The sequence below is a fragment of the Phialemonium atrogriseum genome (genome assembly GCF_030411735.1).
Source record: "Phialemonium atrogriseum strain 8032-3 unplaced genomic scaffold QBC33scaffold_7, whole genome shotgun sequence".
In the NCBI taxonomy this organism is placed as follows: domain Eukaryota; kingdom Fungi; phylum Ascomycota; class Sordariomycetes; order Cephalothecales; family Cephalothecaceae; genus Phialemonium; species Phialemonium atrogriseum.
In genome coordinates, this window is record NW_026848144.1 from 1,087,116 (window position 1) to 1,109,463 (window position 22,348).

Here is a 22,348-nt window from a genome sequence, read left to right on the forward strand (position 1 = left end):
TGACGGTGGTGCAAAATCTGCTCCTCCCCTGCACGAGCTAACCGTGTCTCCACTTGCAAACCCATCGCGCACGAAGATACAGCCGCTGCACGTTCGATAGAACTACGCTTCCTCACAAGGACGGACATCGCGAGACGATCATTATAATATTTGTTAAGAGGGCTGCCGAAGCAGCTTCAGATAAAAGCAATGCTAGGAGTACGAGACGCCCGAAGAAACCCTTGCATACCTACATAAACCATCCAGATATGTTCCCACGCCGGGGTATCCCTCCAGATGCGACCCTGGGCTCGCCCGCTCGTCGTCCATGCCCTGAAAACGCCCGCTATGCCTATATAGATATAGTCGCCGTCATTCCACGTCAAAAAAAAATAAAAAAATATGCTTGCTCAAGGATGGGGGGAAAGCTGCAGTACCAGCAGCATGCCGCGAAGGGGTATAAATCACGCCTTGATCTCTGAGACCGCCCGAGCAACTTCTTTCCTAGCCATCTTCTCCCAAGTTCGTCTGGCCTCATCGTCGATCGATGTCCCATCGGCGACACCTTCGTAAAGTTTCCGAGACACATCCCGATTGATGGAGGCATACTGCTCAGCGCTCAGCTTGCTGGACTTCCAGTGCGGCTTGAGGGCACTGCGAACAATGCCACTTATGCTTTCCTTCATCGAGAGGGGCAGCGGGCTCCTGGCAGGTGAAACATCCTGGGAGCGGGGTAATTTGGCAGGGTGTGCCCGCCGAGGTCGTGGGTGACGCAGCTCGGACGCACCACCCGCTCGGTGGCTGTGATGCTCAGAATCGCTGTTATCGGGCGAGGATCGCGTCGGCGAATAATTTGCTGGCGGGTATACGGGTGCAATGTGGGAGCTCAAGCTCATGATAGGTGAGGTTGGACGGGCATCACGGCGTGGAGGTGGAGTGATCGATGATGCCCGGGGACTGCTATACCCGGACGCTGAAGGAGAGCTCGCCGGTGACGACATATCGTTGGCGCCTGGTATGGGTCCAAACTGTTGTCGGATATTCTCGTCGTCGGACGGGGTGCTCAGTTCAACTTCTTTGAGCAAGGAAGACAGGAACGATGGAGCGCCACCAGTTGGCTGTGGAGATATTCCGTTCGATTGGGGTCTTTGGTGAGATATTGACCCGCCAGCATCGGCCTCATTCGATGGTGCAGCAGGAGATGGCTTGGATGATGAAGCCTCACAGTTTTGGACTGGTAGCCGCCGGGTCCGTGGGCGCTTGAGCTTCCGCTCTGGTTCTTGGCGAGGCTCGCCCGGTGAGGCGGTAATGGACCTCGATTTCCGTTTCCGGGCGGCCGAGCTTGACTCGCCGCTGTCCCTGGCTTTCTCGAAGGCACCCCACGCTCTTTTCTCCTCGCGTGTCTGTTCAACGGGCTGTGGACGCGGTGTCGGGTTGACTCGAGGGGCGAAGACATTCTGGATGCTATTGGCGAAGACATCCCGAGCTCCCAAGCGGCTAGCTATGTTAAGTCGCTGCTGCCAGCGTTGGTGTTCCTGGCGCTCCCGCTCCCGAAGCTGCTGTGATCGACGGTAATCTTCCAAGGCATCATCGTCGTCGTCGTGGTAGTCGAGGTCGATGCTCAGGGCATCCCAGATCCGACCAGCTATCTGGCCCCATGCCCCTTGCCACTGATCCGACCGAGCTCGCTGTCGGGCCCGTCGCACGCTGGCTTGGGTACGTGGGAAGAAGCTAGATCTGTTCGCGGCTCTGGGGGAAGGGGGCTGCGCAGCTGCTGCCACCTCGGGACCCAGGTGATCAACACATTCCATGCAGAACCAGGCACCATGGGGGACGCTGTCGAGACCGATGCAGTATGTATGGTACGGGGTATCGCAGCCATCGCAGAGGAGGAGAAGGTCTTCCTGGTCCGCAGCGTTGCAGACCGGGCATGGTGTGGTATCCAGCTCTTCCTCCTCTGGATTCTCGTCTAGCCAAGCCTGTGGGTCAAACTCGGCAACTTGTTTTTTATCCTCGACTTCGTACGACGACAGAAGGGTGCCTGTACACCACGGAAATTAGCGTTGTGACGGGGTTTGCATTCAACAAGAAAGCAACTTACCTCCAACTTTGTCATAGACGTGGACTAGATGGAAGGATTGGCGGCAAATGGGGCAACTGTTTGCCTTTTCGCTCCATTCTCGTAAACAAATGTCATGCAGCATGTGGCCGCAGACCTGAATGCAAGCTACATCACTGGTGTTGCTGTTGTTATTCTCGGGGGCTATTTTGTCGCTGTTGCTGGAGCTCGAGTCTTCAGCAGGTGCTGCTGTCTCTGCCGCTGTTGCCGGGTCCGAGGAATCGACGACGGCAGCTGGTAATTGTGGGGTCAATGATGGCTCGGTGTCTAGATTTTCTAGACAGACAATGCATTGATCGGCCATGGTAAATGGCGATTTCGAGCGAATTTAGAAGATGCAAGATGTGGCAGGAATGTCGAAGTCATATAAGTTGTCTTGGGGTTGGAGATAGTGGCAGGGTGAAGAAGGCGAAAAATGATGGTTTGAATGCGGTGGACTGTTGTCGGTAAGAGTACTTCGTCTGTTTCTTCGCTAAGCCCGCGACGGCGGTGGCGGTGGTGGTGGTGGGTGGCAGCAGTCGTAGGGGTTATGGGATAGGGATGGTTTAGTGGGAATTGGTTCAAGCTTGTAGCTCTGTGTAAGTGGTTGCAGCAAGGCCAGTTTGCGGCTTACTACAACCGATTTGGTATGCGGATATGCAGGAGCAAAAGGTGGGGCTTGGCGAGGAACAGTACCCGAGTACCTCCTTTCTTCATTGAAGGGGGGGACGGGGAAATGGAGAACGTCTGCAGCGCAAGCGAGTAAAGAGGAAACTTGTTGCGGGAAAGGAAAAGAACGGGCTCTCTCGTTGAACGGGCTGAAAAGTGAAGGGGTGCGTCGAAACCGTGCGAAAAGTGGGACGGCTCTGGAGAAAAAAGGCCAGCGCCAGAAGATAGCGGGTTGGACGAAGCGGGGCCAATCAGCTGACGGGTCAGCCTGCCAGTGACTCCGTCGGAGGAAGCACCTGGTCTTTCCGTGGCGCCCCCTCAATTCCAGCCATTTGGTCACAATGAGCTGGCTGCTCTGTCATGCTGCCCCCTTTAATAGTCTGCACTGGCTAATAGCCAGACTACAATTTGTCTCAGTCACCGGGCCACCCGCCTACCTACTTATTAAGGTACCTGGTAAGTTAATAACCCACAAGATGACTCGACGTGGATTCTCGTTAGTCAGGCACCGATTGCAGAGTGAGCAGAGAGAACATGACGATTACGCGACATGCACGGGTGGCTGGCTGGTGAGGGGTGCCTGCTTTGTCTGCTTCTGTAGCATCCACCACACACACAGGCAGCATACTTGGGCTCGTAGGAAGCGGAGGTTCCTCCGATAGGCGTATTCCCCTAACCTTACCTGGTTGGGGTGTGTCTCTGTTCTCCGGCAACTGTCCGGCAAGGTAAATGAGGTAAAGACAGGCACAAACATCGGGACACCGAGACACATAACTTATCAGACATAATTTCAAACGCATCCGCATCCTAAGCCTCGGGCCTCCGAACGATTAAGTTGTGAAGTGAAGTGAAGTGTAGTGAAGAGTCGTTCCCATTAGGCATCCATGCCCAGACCAGGATGACTCTTCAGCTTAAAGGAGCAGGCTGTCTGGCACATCGAGTCTGGGCAGGGCGGTTGAGCAGGCAAGGCGGCCATGGGATTGCAATGAATGAGGCGATCGCCACTCTTTTCGTGGGCAGCCTCGCCTTCTCATCGAATTATCGTCCCGAATCTAAGTATGGTGTAGGCAGTCATCTTCTCGCGTCACTGAGATTCGCATCTTATTCAATGTCGTCTCATTTGCTGCCCTCTCAGTTTATCTGTGGAATCCTTTTGCCGGTACACCGAAACCGAAATGCAACAAACAGCCCTCGTCCTCGTTGGCACCAATCAAACCTCCGCAATCTCCCTCAGTCGTCGGAGTGTCGACCGCATGGCGGCGGCAGCCGGAGTACTGCAAGTCCCGTTAGCCACCGAAGAGTCGCCCTTGGGTTTTGCGCCAAGTATACGTACGAAACTGTGTAGGCACCACCAGCAGTCACGCGCTTGCAGCTCCTGCAGCCCCAGATGCCGGTCGATTGTCTCTTGACAGAGTTCTTTCCGCAGAAAGTGCAGGTGTACCGGGCGTGCTGAGAGATTCTGAGAGATAGCGTCAGTTGTGTGCGCCACGCTTCGGCAGGGGTCTAGCGAGGTCTAAGACGGCCGGCCGTCTGCTCTTCCATCTGGCCGCGTGAAGATCGAGACATAGCCGATTCGAGATGGACAATTCGTTGGAAACCCATCGATACCAGTCCTCGCACTGACGAGCCCAATAGCTCCCACAGGCACCACCCCTAAACACACTGGAGGCCATACGAGCAAGAGCGTGGTACAAATTATGACCCTCGAATCCAGGTCCAACTCGAATCGGCTGCCCTCGTTCTCGCGCGCGGCTAAAGAGGAAGAGAAACGGCGGTTCGGTAGGCGTCGAGCAAAGACAACTTACTCCATTTTCTAGACGATTTGTGAGTAACGGGGCAAGACATCATCATCTGGTGTCGGAAGAGAACCAACCTTGACCATCTTTCTCAGCGAAGCACCATATCTGTCGAACAATTCCAGTCAGCCCGTGTTCTCTCGGTTATTTCGAACCCAAGATATTCAGCTTGCAGCCGGGTAAGTCGGTGAGGGGTTGTGATCAATGTTGCGAGGCATCGGATCATCCACATTGGCGACGCTCCTCCTCTTGACAATCAATACATGCTGTTGAAATCGCGCTCTAGGTGTGAAACGTCTCAAGGCATCTTGTTCGACAAGTATTTCGTACGCGATCGTCCCAGGTATTTTCGCTTTTGGCAGTCGCTCGAGACGGGAAAAGCAGTGGTTTCTTACCTTGTGCCGTACTTGCCGGTCACGCCGACCTTCTTGGTTCGCTAAATGGGAGTCAGTAGAGGTATAGGCACGCAATGATAATGGGATACGTGCCTTAGACATGGCTGCGGTAGGGGTTGTGTCGTGTTACGGAGAAGGATGAGTTGGTAATTTCTCGCGTTGTCGAAGTCTTGAAGAGGTCAGATTTCGCCAGTAGTGGTAATAATTTTGTCGAAAATTGGGATTGTGCGGGTTCAGGTGGGGCTTATCGTCGACAGCTGTTGCCGGCCCGGAAGCTACGTTTAGCCAAACCGACAGCAATATCGCTGCCAAGAGCCAAGCCCAGATCGACGACCTTTTTTGAGCTATGAACTTTCGATGCCGATCTTCTGATGGGCTGATTTAGGTGACCTCATTGGTAGTAGGTGGTATGGAATGGACTGATGAGTAGCACTGCAAGATTCATGTCTCAACTGCCCGCTTCGAGCTAGATCCCAACCCCGTCGGCTATCTAGACAAGTCCTTCCTTTCGTCCAATGCCGTATGAAATTTGGAATATTCATCTTGAGTGACCTACGGCAACCTACAAGATGCCATCCCGACAACACGGCCGTCAATATGACCTCGTTGTCTTCGGGGCGACGGGCTACACCGGGAAGCTCACCGCAGAACATATCTCGACACATTTACCGACAGATATGAGCTGGGCGGTAGCAGGACGTTCTCGGGACAAGCTAGAGCAGGTCGTTGCAAAGTGCAAGTTGTTGAATCCCGATCGCCGGCAGCCTGGTAAGTTGGAACACAAGGGAAATGGACCTACGGTTCTCATTCCGACGCCTTTTGTAACCTGGAAATCGGCCCTCCTGAGTCGGATATATAAGACTAACCATATGAAACCCCTGAATAAAATGGAACAGACATCGAAGTCTGTAGCCTCGATGAGAATGAATTGGCCACTCTCGCCAAGAAGACCTTCATCCTCATCACCACAGTCGGCCCCTATGGGATCCACGGGGAGCACGCCTTCAAGGCGTGTGCCGAGAACGGCACCCACTATCTTGACGTCACCGGCGAGGTTCCATATGTCGCGAGGATGATCCGGAAGTACGAGGGCGCAGCCAAGGCCAGCGGCGCCATCATGCTCCCTCAGATCGGCATCGAGTCCGCGCCTGCCGACCTCATCACCTTGTCCCTGGCCTCGGCCCTGCGGTCCAAGTTCTCCGCGCCGACGCGGGACGTGACCGTCTCCATGCACAACATCAGGTTGGTTGAGCCCATCCCATCCATCTACCAGCCAAAAGGGGAGAATCAACTCGTTAACCAAACCAGCGGCACACCCTCGGGCGGCACCCTCGCCTCCGCCCTCACCCTCCTGGACAACTTCACCCTCAGCGAGCTCCGCGACGCCTACCGGCCCTACTCGCTCTCCCCCGTCCCTAACCCCGGCGCCCCCTCCCCCCCGCGGTCCCTCCTCTCCCGTATGTCGGGACTGGTGACGTACCCGACGCTGGGCCTGCAGACGACCTCGATCGCGAACCGCACAGACGGCGCCCTGGTCGAGCGCACCTGGGGCATCCTCCAACAGCAGGAGCAGCAGCAGCAGCAGCAGGGGGCCGGGGGCTCGCTCCCCGCTCCTTACGGGCCCAACTTCTCGTTCCGCGAGCACATGAAGCCGCGCAACTGGCTCTCCGGCGTGGCCATCCACCTCGGCATCCTCCTGCTCGGCCTCACGCTCGCCATCCGGCCGCTGCGCGCCCTGGTCGCCCGGTTCGTCTACCAGCCCGGCGAGGGCCCCAGCGACGAGGACGGCACCAAGGACGAGGTCGAGTTCCGTGGCATCGCCGATCCCGATGTCGAGGGGCCGGTCGCCGAGAGGGCGTACTGTAGGGCGGTTTTTAGGGGGAGGAGTATGTATTATTGTGAGTGGACCCTACTCCTCTCATGTTATTCCTTTTCTCTTTTTTTTCATGCCATTACATTTCATCTTTTCCCTTTTCGAGGCGGTTGCTCTGCCTCGAAACGCGGCTCAGTCAGCTAACAAGCTCCTCCCAGTGACTGGTGTGCTGGCTGCCCAAGCGGCATCGACCATTCTCGAAGATGACATCGAGCTTGAAGGGGGCATCTACACGCCCGCGTGCCTCGGCCAAGGCTTTATCGATCGTTTGAACGACGCAGGATTCCGTTTCGAGACGAAGATGGTACCGGTTTAGGGAAGTCGTTTGACGGATGCCCTAGGACCTTTGCTTCACCTAGTGTTTACCTCTTAAAATAGTGGGTAAATCTATCTATATATCTCTATATCTAGCCTAATGTATCATCTGGTATTTCTAATCCCGAACTAAACGCCGCCCAAGTGCCTTTCTCGCATGCTTCCCACATTCAAAATCAGATCACACCAGGCGCTCCTCGCTATCCGACCTGCGGAATGACCAACCCCTAGGATCCCACCGGCCCCTCCGCCCACGCGGCGCCGACACAAGTTGCTCGCCGCTACCGCCGCCGATGACGACCTCTCCGCCGATGACCCTCCCCCTGACGCCCTGCCGCACGCCGTCGAGCCTGAGGTCCTCCATCAGCAAGCTCAGCAGCACGACCGGCACGCACGCCGCGGCGGCCACCGCCAGCAGCGCCGTCATAGTCTCCTGATACGCGCGGTTGATGGCCACCCGCTCGGGCGAGCCGACATCGTACGCCAGCGCCGCGACGACGCTCGCGTAGATGTCGTCGGCCCGCGGCCCCGCCTCGGGCGGCAGGTAGAGGGCCAGCTTGGCGGGGACGAGGCGGGACCAGAGGGCGCCCGACATGGCGCTGCCGACGGCGCCGCCGATCTCGACGAGGGTCAGGAAGACGGCCGTGGCGGCCGCCACCTGCTGGTGGCTGCGGGTGCTGGCCTGCACCCCCAGCTGCGCCGGCACGTTGAGGACGCCGCAGCCCGCGCCCACGGCCATCTGCACGCCCACCAGCCGGGCGACGGACGCGTCCTGCGTGCGCGTGCGCATCATCATGCCTATGCCCGCCAGGTAGACGAGGGAGCCGCCCACCACGAAGGGCTTGTAGCGCCGCGTGTACTTGATGACGAGGGACACGATGACGGCGGCTACGGTCGAGGAGAAGGAGAAGATCTGCATGATGTGGCCGGCCGTGGCGACGGATTTGTTGTGCACGACCAGGAGGTAGCTGTAGAAATAGGGCTGGACGGACAGATAGAAGACCACTTGTTGAGGTTAGTTCATCCCTTTCTCGGGCAGAGGGGAAGAGCGAATGTGTGCACATGGGGAGTTTGGGGCTTACTGAAGTAGAAGAAGCCGATCCCGCACCCGGCGCAGAAAGTACGAGACTTGAGCAGATTCAGGGGTATCAAAGGGTGAGGCGCCAGTTTAGGCCGAGACTCAAAAATGGGAAACGCAACCAGGAAGACGAAGCCGAGCACAATCATGGAGATGATGCTGCTATTTCGCCAACCGTTTTCCACCCTCGGGGCTAGCGTCAGGGGGATGAGGATCAGCGCGCATGCGGAGCTGAGGAGGAGTATCCCCACGACGTCGAGGTCCACGAACAGCTTCCGAGCTGAGCGGGAGAAGCTCCGAGCTTTGGGTCGTTTTGCAACTAGGCCCAGCTTCCTAGCCTTCCGACCGTTTATGAACAGGCTAAGAGCAAGGGGTATGAACGCGACCGGCAGAATGATAGCCCACATGCCATATCCCCATCTCCATGAGGCAACCGACAGAATAGCAGAGCCGATGACGGGGCCGATCCAGACCGTGACGAGAAACGGGGTGTCCGGAAGACTCGAGAAGAGGGCTCGGTTGAGAAGGTCGCTGGTGTCGGCGATGAAGACCTGCTGGAGGATCTGTAAACCGGTGGAGCCAGCCGAGTAGAATATCTGCGCCGATGCGTAAGTTTCGACATTTTGAGAACATGCCATCTGGATGTATCCCAGGACATAGAGCACGATCGACATCGAGAAGGCCTCGAAGCGGCCGAACACGTCTGCTATCTTGGCCATCGGCGACTTGATGACGGCTGTGTTTTTATGGATTTTCTGTGTGAGCCGTTTTGCATCGTAGGCAGACCACCACGCCGAGGAAGGACTACCGACCATTGACCACTCCCTGCACGACATAGACCGTCGAGATCAGAGAGTGGGTGTTGAACGAGCTGACAGCAAACGCCTGGAGCGAAAAGGTGACCTGGCCTTCGAGGCTGGTGCTGAAGGCCATGAGGAAGACACTGCGGCCATAGCGGGATCAGTTTTTTTTTTGGAGTTCCCCCTATTCCGAGCGTGGGTGGTGGGCTCAGTACTGACCTGAAATATGCAAATATAAGACCCCATTTCGTCCAAGTCATGGATACGGCCTCGATGACTCTGACTCCATCCTGGGTCTCGAAGCAGTTGGTCGACGCTTCGCCGTGCTGTATGGAAAGGGTACCATAGTCCGTCTGTCTCCGATCGTACTTTGCGGGCGTCGTCGGTCTCTGGGTGGCATTTCCATCCATTCTTCCCACGCGTTGTCGGCTGAAAAGATAGAAGATTGTGAAGGCATTTGCCTAAAGGTTGCAGTCATCACTCCTAACGAGGTGCCAAGGGGATTCAGTATGGTGCATGGGGGGTTTTTCTGGAGCCTGGTAGCCGTGAATAATGAATGTCCCGCCACATTGGGGGTTCCGCATCTACTTTGCGACTAATAGGATTACTGTGCCTTACTTAAAGTATGACAGAGTTCTATGCACCAGCGGCTGCTGTGTCCTGGTTCTGGGGAGCGCTAACCTGGACTTGCAGGGGTCATGGTCCGAGCCCGGAGGGCACTGATTGGCCACTGAGTGGCGGGCGATTATCTTCCCGATCTGATAACTTTGGCTCATTCATATGTACAGTAGCCATCTTCGCCGACAATCGGCTCACACCCCGCTTATTGAAAGGTTTTATGTTCCTGCAGACGACAGAATGGACTCGTACATACGTCGTAGTAGACATCAGCCAAAGGCATATATATGTTGATTTGGTTCACGCAGAGGGTCGACGACTAGGTCTGGGACAGCTAGAATCGCGTATTTGGGCCATTCACGACAGTACTCAAAAAGGATATTGATAATAACATACGAAAAGTTCGCCGTTTTTAGGCCATTGTTTCCGGTATCTATGGCTACCCAGATAAAGTACATATATCGGGAGCCCAACGGTCGCACGTCCCAGCTTGGGGGGGCTAGGTAGATATTGTACAGATAATAACCAACCTCCTCCGTACGTACAGCGAGGATGGTCCCCCATTCCATGCCGCTCGCTATACCCACAAGTTCGACCAACATGACACAAAACCGTACCATTCCCGGCCAAGGCACAGGGCGGTAGATCAAGCGAGAAATAAGACGTACGCCGGCGCAAAAAGCAAAAAAGCGAAAGCCGCCATTGGCCCCGCAAATCGGTGCTTGCTATGAGGTGTAAAAATCGCAACAGGGAGAATGGTATCTTCTGATGAGAAAAAAAGAGAAATAAAATAAAGGAAATCCGAGTGTATCGTCAGCTTGTCCCGCGCGCAAAGTCTGGTTGGAGGTATATACGCTAGGTAATGACTGAACTAGAAGCATAACCATCCGATCCTATCATATGGTTGTTTCGTAGGGAAGAAAGACGCCTTTACTCGCTCTTCTTTTTTCTTTCTCGTTTTTGCCACCCGGGGAAAGGGAGGCGTGAGTTTGGGGCATTGAGCACGTTCAGCCATCGTATCCGTCGCGAATCGTCCCTCGTCTATGGTGTCTAAAGGATGCTCAAATCGGGAAGAGGCGAAATGAAATAAGGAAAAGGTGATACGGCGATCAATGTAATGAATGAGCCGCACCAATAGGCCAGTAAACGGGCCAGGTCGTATGGGGGCGATTGAGAAGATGACGGACCGCGAAGGTTAGAGGGTGAGGGCGACGAGCTTGGACCTTAAGCCTCCTCCATGATGCCGCCTTCGACTCCCCCTTCCTCGTGCCACTCCCGGCTCTTCTCGGTGAGCTTCTTCACACCCCTGACACGGTCAGCCCACAGGCCCTCGATGGGCGTCCGGAAGGTGAAGGCCCTCTGGGAGCTGATGACTCCGATAGCCTGCAAGACTGCCTTCCGGCTATCGCGTCCGAATACTGCAGGGTGGTTGATCCACTCTAGACTGGACTCGAGCTCCGCGTCTAGGGCTGCCACGGTGCTAGCATCGATACCGGGCGTTGTTCCCATGCTGCCAAGCGTGAGGCCGTCGTTGGATCGGCTGCGGGAAATGCTCTGGGGAGGGAAGCCGTTGATAGCAGATGAGGTAGCGGATGTCGTCGGCGAAGGCGAGTGTTTCCTCTCCGGCGTGCCCAGGGTTGTTGGGGAAGTATCGCTGAGGGGGTGCGGAGTCGAGGGCTGGGATTTGCTCGACAGCATGGGTGGAACTGGAGGAAGACCGCCCTTTCCGAGGCCCTTGAGGATGGATCGCGTCTCGTTCAGTAGTGTATGGGCACGATCATGCTGGCCTCTGCTGACCAGGGTCAAGGCTCGTGTAAGCATGTCGGACGTGAGCAGTTCCATTCTCCGCTGCACGATGCTGGGATGTGGCGGGATGAGCGGTGAGTTGACCCATGATTTCTTCTGGCCTGCTGATGGAGGTAGCATGGTGATTGCAAGGAGAGACGGTCGCGTGTGCTGCGTGGTCCCATCTCTCAAGATGTCACCCCATGTGATATCGGCTTGAATCAGGGGAACTTCCTCGACTGACACCACCCTCTGCTCATCCTGGTCCATAGAGCCGCCGAGGGCCTCGAGCCCCGAGACTATAGTCTCCCACGGATCTTGTGGAAGCTGCTCCTGGGAGGCGTTGTCAGGCAGGATGACAAGCTGGACCAGAATATCGCGCTTGTCGCCGAAGCGCAGGTCGCCAAGCGAAGCTTCTGCATCGCGACCTGCCGCCCGCTTCGTGATCTGCAGCGCACCACTGATCTTGTGGAACTTGGCTGGTGATCCCTCCGGGAGCTTGAGCTTGAGCTTGACGTTCTGGTGCGACAAGGACTGCATAGAGCCGAGGCATCCGGCCAGGCACTCCCGGAGCATCATCCAGTCCTTGACGTAGGTATAAGACGCCTTGGTCCGTGACGAGAGCTCAATCATAGTATCCGGTTTGTGGGTCATGCCTAGACCGAACGAATGGATCGCAATCCTGGTCATCGTTAGTAAATAAAACCTTGGCTGCAAAAGGCCCCTCGGATGGGGGGCGGGGGGTGTTGGTGTTGGTGTTGGTGTTTAGCTGAAACTTACTTGGCTGCTTCTGCTCGCGAGACAACAAAGTCGACGCTGTCAGCGTCGGACGTCGATGCATCGCTGATGAGCATAATGGTGGCAATGGGGTTATTGTACTTCCTCCCCATGAGGAGGTCCATGGCCACGTTCGCACCCTCGACGACGTCGGCACGGTGGCTCTTCTGGCCAACGGGTTTAATCGAGTTAAGCACGTTGCCCCAGCCCTGCCACGCCTTTGTCGTCATGCCCACGATCGGCACGCCGCCTCCAGACGAGCCGAAGGTGACGAGGCCCATCCGGTCCCTCTCGCCCAGCGTGTGCACCATAAACCGCAGGGCATCCCGAACAAGATTGATCTTGACGCCCTGCATAGATGCGGATATGGGGACGACAACTACAACGTCAACAGGGACATGGACAGACTGCAGCAGAGGACTTCGCGCGAAGCTGGTGTAGTCGGTCGGTGCGGTAGTCGCCGATCTTGCCCCGCCCCATGATGATGCGAGCGACGACACCCTTTGAGGGCGGTTGGAGGACGGCGTCCTCTGCCAGTCATCTTCATCCGTCTCAGAGAACTCGCCGCGGTCGTAGTCGGGGCTGCGGACAGGAGACCGCTCGACGGCATTGAGATCGACAAGGGCCTGCCTCCACAGCTTGACCTGGTTCCTATTCTCGAAGCGGAGATGGAACTGTGGCAGCTCCGCGACGGACAAACTGAGGGTGAGGATGTTCTCGTCGATGTTGCCCGTCTCCGTCACCTCGTTGAGGTGCTTTTTTATGAGGATTGACCCCTTGAGGGTGCAGCGGGTGGTTTTGCGCGGAACAGCATCGTCATCCCACTGCGACGATGCCGGTGGCGGGTTGGCATTCTTCTTCTCCTTCACGCAGATGAGCATCTCGGCGAATAGGAAGCATTCCAACTCCTGCCAAGACACCTTGTCCTTCCCCACACGGAGCGTGCCATACAGCCGCAGCTTGCCAAACCTAAACAACCATGTCAGCGGCGTGTAAATATAAACAATATCATGCGAGGCTCAGCGAGTCCCTACCGGCTAAAATCAAGCCCGTGCCAATTCTCCACCCGATTCCTGAGGTTGTTAGTCATCTCTTGCAACACCTCCGGTGATTCGTATGGATAGAAGCGTGGCGCAACGCGAGCTGGTGACGGTGGCGCTGCTGCTGCTGTCGCAGCGGCGGCTGCCGCATAAGTCTCTTCAGGCCTCAGTTGGGGCAAAGGCGGGACGGCCTGGAGATCCTCTGGGTCGGGCCGCCACTGGCTGTCTGGGACTTCGATGGTGACAAGGCAAGTAAGCGTCTGTTGTTGCTGTGACCTGTTGATGGTCGGGAACTCAGACTTGACGGTCACAGTTGGCGCGGGGATTGGGTTCCGCGTGGCGGTTCGCGGGCTGGCGATCGACGTCTCCATCGCCTGGACGTCGTAGTCGTGGCGGCGTGGTGGTCCGCTTTGGGTTGTCTCGGGATACCCTCCGGATGAGGCGACACCGGTCGCCTCACTATCACTTCGGGCATGCCTCGAAGGTGCCGTGTAGCGATCCGAAAGCGGAGCGCTATCTCGGGCACTTCTCCGCTGGGACGATTCGCGCCCGTTCGCTTGCATGCCCGCCGATCTGTTGTTGGAGCCCCGGCTTGGTGGCCGCACCGTTTGGTCGTCCCACGGTAGTGTCGGAGTCCGCGTCCCCTGCGATCTCGAGTCGTTCACAGAGGCTGACCGGACCATGTTGCTGATTTTCTCTGCGGCAGTCCTGTCAGCGGTCGCGCTTTGGGTCTTGAAGCGGCGGCGCTCGGCGTCCTCACCGATATCCAGAACATTACCACCCCTGCTGGTGTCGAGGTGTAGCGGCGCATTACACGCCGGGCAGTACTGCGACTCGAATTCCCTGATAAACTCGTAGAAGCATGCCTCGTGGGAGACATGCAAGCAAGAGAATTGCAGTATCCTCTCACCGCGGAGGGTGTGCTCGAGCGGCTCCTCGCAAACAGCGCATTCGCTGCCCACGAAGGTCCGCTCCCTGCGGGACCTGCTGCGGTCGGTATTCATTGCGCTTCTCGACGACGCTCTCGAGGCGCTCTCCCGCGACCTGATCGAAGTGACCGAGGGGGAGGAACGATGCGACGGGGGTCGAAGAGTACCGGTGGTAATGGAAATATCTGCATTAACGACAAGGAGTCAGTCTCCAACGGTTCACCCCAGCACAAACAAATCCTGCATCATGGCCACATGACAGACTAGTGGCAAACCGCAGTCACAGCGCATAAGGACCAAGCACGAAAACGACGTTAACGTACTCTTCTCCGGGAACGACTCTCTCGCCGCGGACGTCGCAACACCGCCGGGGTATGACGGCCGGTCAAAGTCGCTCCTCCAAGAGCCCCCACTGGCCGTAGACCTAGCTGATTCGAGACCCAGCAGGCCAAGCTTTCGCAATGCCGCTACCTGACCGTCGTCAAGTGTAGTTTTCTGGAGCCTGGGGATACCGTGCGTCTTTTGGCTTGATCGACTAAACATGTGGAGATGATTGCGACTTTGGAGGTGTTTAAAAGTGAGCAGCGCAAGGTTGATTTTTGGTAATATGGGCTTCGGTCTTGGGCTTTCCTGGGGGATCTTCCAGGTCCGTGGGTTGATTATAACAGTTCCTGCCTTCCTGCTGGTTTCTTTGGGGGCCTATTCCTAGATGGGTGTGTCGTAGAGGCTCGGCGTAGCGAGCGAGAGGGGGGTCTGTTTCAGAGATGTCGTATCAACAATGCGGCTGCTGAACTATAGCAACCTGGTAGGGCATGGGTGTGCAAGCAGGCAGAATAAAGTCTGACAATGACGGTGTTGGCCGGAAAATTCCCAAATACCAGACAATCGGGTGTGGTGCCAGGTGGGAGGAGGTGTCTGTGTAATTTTCCCTTGCGCCGTTCCGTCTCGCGATGGTCCCAGCTCTCCAAGCTTGGAGTTGAGCCTCTCGTGCCGCAACACGGCTCGGTTTATAGGGGTATTATCCTCGGATTTCTGTCCAACGTATATCTGTATGCGCGCGGCACAGAAGGAGAAGCCGATTAAACAGTCCACTCCAGCGGACAGTGAAGCACCCGGGTCGGGAACCCCCAATTGCAAAGATGTCCAGTCGTTGGCCTGTCCTCCTCTTCTTCTCGATCCGATGCTCTCCTTTTGTCTTTTTCCTTTGGTTTAGGCACCGGCCATTGCCAATCTTGCGCGCTCGCCGTGGGTTTCGAATGTGGACGAGGGTCGAGGGTCGGAGTCGCAGTGGCAGTGGCAGTGGCAATTGTCTTGCAGCAGTTGCAGGAATAAGCATGCAGGCGGTGACGGGTGGGAGAGCCGTACCAGCTTTCGAATCAAGAGGTACCAACAAGAAAAGGGTCCAAATTAGATGGGTCTGGTCGCGCTGGAAATGGCAAGTATTAAATCAATTGTCCTGAGGCTATGAAAGGAACCCAAACAAAAAAACCGGGGCCGGCATAGATTAATATTCGCAAGGAGACATTTTACGTATCGATTTGGCCCAGCGTTCCATCGAACGGAATACTGAGTGAGAGAACACAGGGTACAGGACAATTGTGGCAAGGAACCTTGCATGTGCAGCAGGCCGGATGGCCGAGCCAGGTACACTGGTACGGTGTGCGATAGTATCCCAGTACTGTGTGAGAGAGGGGATCGCCTGGGTCAGTTAAAGGGGGAGGGAGCAAGGGTTTGGTGGTTGGCCAGAATGCCGGGTGGGGTCTTTCTCACCCCTCCTTTGCGTCGTCAGGATTGCCCCTGTTTGTCTCCCAGTGATACTTCCACGTTATGTGGTAAAGAAGGAAGAGCACTTCCAACTGTGCATCCGTACTATGACCACCCTTCCTAGGTAATGAATCACCTGCTGGCTAGTACGCTGCAGTGGCGCAGTCTGACCGGTTCTCTACCTAGACCGCCACCCCGTAAGTCAGGTAGCCGGGCAGTACTGCCTCCGTGCGGCAGAGATGTTCAGATGTGCACTTGAGCGCTCAGACTCTCGGCAAGGCAAGGCGCTCAGAGGACCTACCTATCCCTACGTCGTACGCAGTATGTATGGATGTATGTATGTATGCTGTACATTACACTGTACTGCATTTGCATTGGATACAGGGTTATGCCATGGACCAATCTCATGGATGAGCGCGACATGGTACGGAATATCGAGGCTCAAGATACCAACTCTACGACATAGGCAAGGAATGAACCACAAACTAGGTGCGGACTGGACACTACAACAAATCTCAGGTACGCCAATAATATTCTCGCTGGGCTAGGCTCTTCGGCGCCAACTTCGTTCTGCCGTATCGTGTCAATTACCTAGCTTTACCTAGCCATCTTCAACGGCGAGAGACTTCCTCCAGACTATGGAGGGTTACCTCATAGAGGCACAAAATGGTATATATCTAGCAAGCGACATTCCCAGGCTGATCCCTACTGTACACTAATTAAGGCAGTGCCATGGTTAGTGGCAATCTCGGAGATATTGCATGCATCGTCATATCTTGAAGTTGCAGCAGCTAACTAGGGCGAAACCTCCCAGCCGCAAATGTCACCACCCTTGGCTGCACAAGTTAGTATGTTCACCTGAAGGAGTACATGCGTACAGGCGTACATCTTACCATAGGTACCATAAAGCCACTTGGGAACACGTCAATTGACATCACCTTCACGGCCTCCTACGCCAACAACGCGCAATAATACCAACAAATCCGGTTGGTTAGACTCAACTCGAGCAATCCCCAATTCGTGATTGGACCCGCGCACAGGTCATCAGTGTCTTCTGACGACACGCTCGGTTGCCGGTACGTCTGTGCGCAACACCACTCTTTTTACCTGCCGTCCGCACAGACGACGTCAACGAATAGTAAATAGTTCGCAGTACGAGTAGGTGATCAAATATAGTATATACACCGTTCCCCATTGCTAACTACTCCTGGGTGTTCAGGTCCAGTATCCAGGATAGATTCTATCATTCTAGTGTGCAGAAACTGTCAGAGAGTTATGCCGCTGAAGCTTGGCAGACGCAGCGAAAAGGGGTCAGCTGGAATACCGCTTATATAGGTAGCGTGCTCGAGCCGCATACCGGCTTGCGAGGCGGCGCCTCAGGCAGTGATACATCGTTGTGTGGCGGTTTTGCACAAGTCCATGTCTCGGTCACCAGGAGACCACAAACCTGCGATGCGTAACATTTTCCTCTAGGTCGTGTACCTCTATGGTATTATCGCGCAACCGAATGGAGGCCAAGAATTGCATTCGCCAGCAGGTCCATTTTAGGTTTTCCTTATCCACCAGGATCTAATTAATTAAGCCAAACCGGGAAGCTCCCGTCCCAGACGCCACGAGTTCGAGCGGATTATCAAAAGTCCGACATTCTGGACAGCCGGGCCCCGGGCCCCAGCCGCCTCGGTCCGGTCTATCCCGTTTAGTGGGGCAGGTCCCATTTCTTGTGCTGTGCCACTCGCGGCTGACTTCAATGTACTATACACACAGTAGAAGCAGTGGAGTTGACAGCTAACTTTGCCCAGTGTCTAGTCGCGAATATACCTAGCCAGGCTTGGCGCCTTTCTAGACGTTCTGTTGTCTGTTGGACAGTTCTAGCCTGGCAGAGTGTACCACGGTGCCCAGTGTGATTCTTCAAGAGGGTTCGCATGGGTACAAGTGCAGCGGAAAGCTCGAAAAATCCGAGCTGGACAGCCTGCAAGCCCTGATACATCGTCACTTCGTGTATCCGTACGTTGTATCCGTACCCTGTTCACCCCTTTGCCTGCCGCATCTAGTCGCAGCCCCATTGGCTTGACACTATGGCTACAAAACAACCCCCTGAACAGCTACCCCATCGCGTAGTAGCCGCGCTATGGAGTAAGCTAGCGACTCCCTTTTGGCAGGAGGAAGATGCAGATATGCAGAGAGAATAATTTTTCCCAGGGGCAGCCCTGCTCAGGATTTGGAAACCCGGACCAGGAGTTTTCACTCGGTCGCTTGCCGTGGGCACCACACCGCCGCATGCTACTAGTAGATCTTGTGCCCCCAAATGGTGCGATTCCTACAGTCCGCGACGTCGGCAGTCGTTCAAAAAGCTCCGTCGCTTCAGGGGTCATGACTGCCTGCAGAGATGGCATGATTGCCTTCGGCCCCCCACACGGAGGTTGGGGCGTCACGTCAGCAAGGAAGAAGAATCATTTTATGGCGCAAGCCTCGCAAGGCCGGCGACCACTCATCAGTCCCGTGTCTGTGCAAACTGCCTGGCGAAGGAACTTACCACTTTTGGCATTCTAGCTAAGGAGACGGTGCTTAACCAACGGAACGTGGAAACTGGATTTCCGATCGAACTGCTGGCTCGTGTCTCTCGGGTGGAACCGCCGGGTAGCTGTGTTCGAATAATTATGGCGCGGATCCCTGCTCCAATGACCGTGAGCACAAAGAAAGTTTCGGGCATTGTGCAAATGCCACCACCACGGGTGCAGATCAGCAGAACCGAGATCTTGTCACCCATGAGAGGTGCGCTGGAGTAGGCAGTGATCAGCAATAGAATTGGCGATTTTTGGCTGTGCTTTCCGGCACGACTGGGCCAGAGAGGAGGGATCTAGACGCTAGAGAGGCTTAATGGCAAGGCAGGTACGGGGTAGGTATTCTTTTGCAGTATCTACTGTGTACTCTGTTCCAAGAGGCAACGAGACGGAAATATATGCCCATGTGTAACTTTGTTTTCTTGTCAAAGGGCCGCCTCACTCCCAACTTTGCTCGTTGCTCTCTATGATCGTGTTTGCTTGCCGTCTGGATATGTCAGTGGATGCCCAAGTTGGTCGGTCCTCAGTTACCAGTTTCCACCTTTTGAACGACGGAAATATCCCATGGCCACGAGGGATACCGGCTGCCCACCTAGTAACATTGCTAGACTTGTGCGTAGTGCGTAGCTAGCGCATACGTCTAGTGAACAACTGAACGCCCAGCCAGCTCAACAGGGGAGCCAAGATCACAGCGGTTTCTTAAACCCCAACCTCACGAACCCCCTCTCACACATTGTTTCGCCCCCAGGTTTGTGTTTGACATTATGTAGGAACTGAACTTCAGTTGCTCTCTCTCTTCCCTTGTACGAATTACTTCGAGACTGAGAGGCCTTTGATCGTCAGGGGATGGCCCGACAAAGCAATTGAACCCCAGATTGACCCACCGCACGGACGTGGAGTTATCAATTGTTCGAACCGTTGTCTCCACAGGTGCACGATTAGAGGACAAGATACCTGGGTAGGTAGCGTACTAGGGTGGGTATACGTTGTCCGTTGCAACGGTATAGCGAGGAGTAAGTCATCGCTTCGGGTTGAACCGACCCATATTGGTATCTAACATGGCCACAGATGTGCATCAACAGACAGCACAGACGGTCCAGTCCAAAACCAGAAGGCTACAAACATACGAGCTATATAGCATGCAGACAACTACAGGGTACATAATGCAGAGGAGGTGGACAGCAGAAACGGTCGCTACGAAGTAATACCTTGGTAGTAGTGGGCCATATATGCAGGTCCCACATATTGCACGTTGACGATCCTACTTCAACCCACTCCTCAACCTAGTCACTCATGCACGGATATGATACCTTCTCGTAGTGCAGGCGAGAGTTATCACCTCTGCAAATCTGTCCACTTAACGCTGACAGCTTGTGTGGGGGGAGGGGCTGAGGTCCAAGATGAAAAGCAAAGATTGGGGGGAGAGTAGAAACAGAAGGGTGGAAAACACAATGAGAAGAAAGTAACAGGATCCGGCTGGTTTCATACTATTGATCGCGTCCAGTTTTTCATATATTCAGTTCCCGAAAGGCCGGGCTCGCGAGCCGCAGCCGTTATTAAAAAGGTCCGAAGGCATGGATTACACCGAACACTACAACAGGGATAAATGCGGCCAGCTCCCAGTTGATCTACACCCGTCTGGCTACCGGGAGAGAAGATCATCCCCTCGTATGGCTCAATGGCTGGGAGAGTCCGAAGGGGTTTTTATTCTCAGCAGCGTTAAAGGTTTCGTACAGTGCAACCTCATTCTCTGAAGTTGCGGATCTTCATAACCTTCGACTTTTCTTTTCTGGGGACCCGTACATGCACGAGATTATATGTCGCCCCCTAATCTAGAACCCTCCAGGACTCCGTCTCTCATGACCGCGCCCAAATATCTGACCGGTTTCTGGCTCAGTCTTCATCCCAGTTCTGCTTTCCCGATTAGTATTTTTCACGTGCTCTGACTGCGAGGGTGAGCATTCAGACTTACGGGGTTGGGTCCTGGTGGCTTCGGCCCGCCAGCTTGTCTGGCTACGATGATCTGATCGACCGAAAGAATGGTCCGGGCCGCTTCTGTCGCAAGCTTGATGGCCCATTGCTTCGTGACCAAGAGGTCCAGAATGCCCTCATCCGTAGCGTCCAGTGTGCCCGTGCCATCGTCATTCTGTGCTGCGGTTAGTCGTTGCCCATCTATTTCTGAATACCCGCACCGTGCTCGTACCTCGATATCAACCCCAGTGGCCCAGTCGTCACCTTTGTGATGCGCTGCATATAATCTGCTGAGCACCTCGGTGGCATCCAGGCCAGCGCTCTCTGCGATGGTCCTGGGCACAACCTCGAATGCCTCGCCGAACTTCTTGATGGAGTATTGTGCAAGACCCTGTGTCTTCTCTCCAACAGCTTGAATCCTCTCCACAAGCTGTATCTCTGTAGCTCCGGCGCCTGGTACAAGTCGAGGATCCTTTGTAATGGCTTTGACAACATTGACTCCATCGTCGACTGCCCGCTCGACATCGTCGAGGTGGTTCTGCGTAGCTCCCCGGAGGACCAAGGTCGCTGTCCGAGTCACGTCGTTCTCCTGCCGGAACACGGTGACCCGGTCGCCGCCAATCTCGAGCGTCTCGACGATGTCGATGCTCCCCATCTCGTCGGGCATCGGAGCCCCCAGCCTGGCCAGGGGCGTTGCGCCCACCACTCGGCAAATTCTTCTCAGCTCGAACTTGCTGAGAACCTTGATTACAAGGATGCCGTAGCGGTTGAGGTAGTGCATGGCGAGCTCGCCAACGGTGGATCCGGCGATGACTACCCTGAGACCCACGTCGTGGAGTTCCTTGATGGCGGCCTCGAGCTGTGTCTCCTCGCCCGTTGTGAAATCCAACATCTCCTTCGCGTTGTGTAGCAAAACAGTGCCCTTGGTCTCGGTCTGGCTGGTGTCGATGGGGCACGAGAATACTCCGACCTTGGCCTTCTTAGCCTTCTTCACGGATCCATTAGGCTCCTTGGGGAAGACCATGCCCTTGACTACCCGGCTCTGCTCCAAGCTGCCTCCCATGATCTTCACCACCCGGATGTTGTCCACGTTGAAGTTGGCGGGGTTCTTGGGAAGGACGGCAAGGACAGCCTCAGCCACAAGGTCGGCAAGGAAGTCCTCGTTGCCATTCTGCTTGCTAGCAACGACGGTTCTAATCGCCTTGCTGAGCTCCTCTTGTGATCTAATGTCTTCAACCTTGTCGACTTCGAGCTCCTCGAGAACGTCCAGTGCGATCTTTTGTGCGCGTTCGTAGCCGGTGACGATGTCGCTCGGCTTCAGGCCCATTCGGAGGAGGTCTTCCGCCTTGCGCAACAGCTCACCGGCGAGGATGATAACCAGATTAGTAGCGTCGCCAACCTCGGCGTCTTGCTGTTGGCTGGCCATGACCAGAAGCTTGGCGGCGGGATGGACAACATCGAGCTCTCTGAGAATGGTGGCGGCATCTGAGGTCAGGATCATCTTCTGAAGGTGGTTGATTACGATCTTGTTCCGACCGTATGGACCCAACGAGGTCTGCACCGTCGATGAGATCGCACGGCACGCGTCGATGTTTCGTAGAACAGCTCCATCTTCGGAATCATAGCTAGAGAGTATGCGTGTTAGGAGCTTCCCGGTAGGGAGCGGAGGGGTCGGCGAGACTTACTTGTTGTAGCCCTGCTTGAACAAGCCGGCGTTCGGCGCATTTGGTATATTCAGAGACATATTGGCCAGCCCGTTCCCTTTTCATCAAAAGGTATATCTCCAGGCGTTGGCAAGTTGGTGGGCAGCTCAGCATGTATGTGGTGGAGTAGCCCAGAAAAAAAGCCTGTAGCCTCGGGGTGGTCCGTGCTTTAGCCCCTGTATCTCGGTACTTAGCCA

General features: G+C 55.4%; 6 protein-coding genes across 6 annotated transcripts; 1 reads left to right on the forward strand and 5 right to left on the reverse strand.

The window, feature by feature from the left end:
- Positions 1-443: 443 nt before the first annotated feature.
- QBC33DRAFT_557412 (uncharacterized protein) lies at positions 444-2,402 on the reverse strand (the record flags this gene model as incomplete). The annotated part of the gene is made up of 2 exons (XM_060429801.1): positions 444-2,020; positions 2,081-2,402. 2 exons carry the CDS (start codon positions 2,400-2,402, stop codon positions 444-446), a joined length of 1,899 nt encoding a protein of 632 aa, XP_060285579.1.
- A 1,554-nt stretch (positions 2,403-3,956) lies between these two features.
- Positions 3,957-5,039, reverse strand: QBC33DRAFT_557413 (ribosomal protein L37ae; the record flags this gene model as incomplete). Its single annotated transcript, XM_060429802.1, has 4 exons — positions 3,957-4,020; positions 4,080-4,205; positions 4,938-4,978; positions 5,031-5,039. 4 exons carry the CDS (start codon positions 5,037-5,039, stop codon positions 3,957-3,959), a joined length of 240 nt encoding a protein of 79 aa, XP_060285580.1.
- A 67-nt stretch (positions 5,040-5,106) lies between these two features.
- QBC33DRAFT_533158 (Saccharopine dehydrogenase-domain-containing protein) lies at positions 5,107-7,571 on the forward strand. Its single transcript, XM_060427444.1, has 4 exons — positions 5,107-5,705; positions 5,834-6,179; positions 6,246-6,835; positions 6,969-7,571. Exons 1-4 carry the CDS (start codon positions 5,507-5,509, stop codon positions 7,124-7,126), a joined length of 1,293 nt encoding a protein of 430 aa, XP_060285581.1. The 5' UTR covers positions 5,107-5,506; the 3' UTR covers positions 7,127-7,571.
- Positions 7,307-9,627, reverse strand: QBC33DRAFT_568321 (major facilitator superfamily domain-containing protein; the record flags this gene model as incomplete). Its single annotated transcript, XM_060430509.1, has 4 exons — positions 9,223-9,627; positions 9,016-9,146; positions 8,208-8,939; positions 7,307-8,130 (listed from the first exon to the last, which is right to left on the reverse strand). Exons 1-4 carry the CDS (start codon positions 9,411-9,413, stop codon positions 7,307-7,309), a joined length of 1,878 nt encoding a protein of 625 aa, XP_060285582.1. The 5' UTR covers positions 9,414-9,627.
- Positions 9,628-10,845: 1,218 nt separating this feature from the next.
- On the reverse strand, positions 10,846-14,227 carry QBC33DRAFT_447581 (guanine nucleotide exchange factor; the record flags this gene model as incomplete). Its single annotated transcript, XM_060424434.1, has 3 exons — positions 10,846-12,088; positions 12,187-13,152; positions 13,218-14,227. The coding sequence occupies 3 exons, from the start codon at positions 14,225-14,227 to the stop codon at positions 10,846-10,848; spliced, it is 3,219 nt and encodes a 1,072-aa protein (XP_060285583.1).
- Positions 14,228-19,986: 5,759 nt separating this feature from the next.
- Positions 19,987-22,270, reverse strand: QBC33DRAFT_468906 (t-complex protein 1 subunit theta). The gene is made up of 4 exons (XM_060425168.1): positions 22,134-22,270; positions 20,681-22,073; positions 20,450-20,623; positions 19,987-20,388 (listed from the first exon to the last, which is right to left on the reverse strand). Exons 1-4 carry the CDS (start codon positions 22,190-22,192, stop codon positions 20,371-20,373), a joined length of 1,644 nt encoding a protein of 547 aa, XP_060285584.1. The 5' UTR covers positions 22,193-22,270; the 3' UTR covers positions 19,987-20,370.
- Positions 22,271-22,348: the final 78 nt, after the last annotated feature.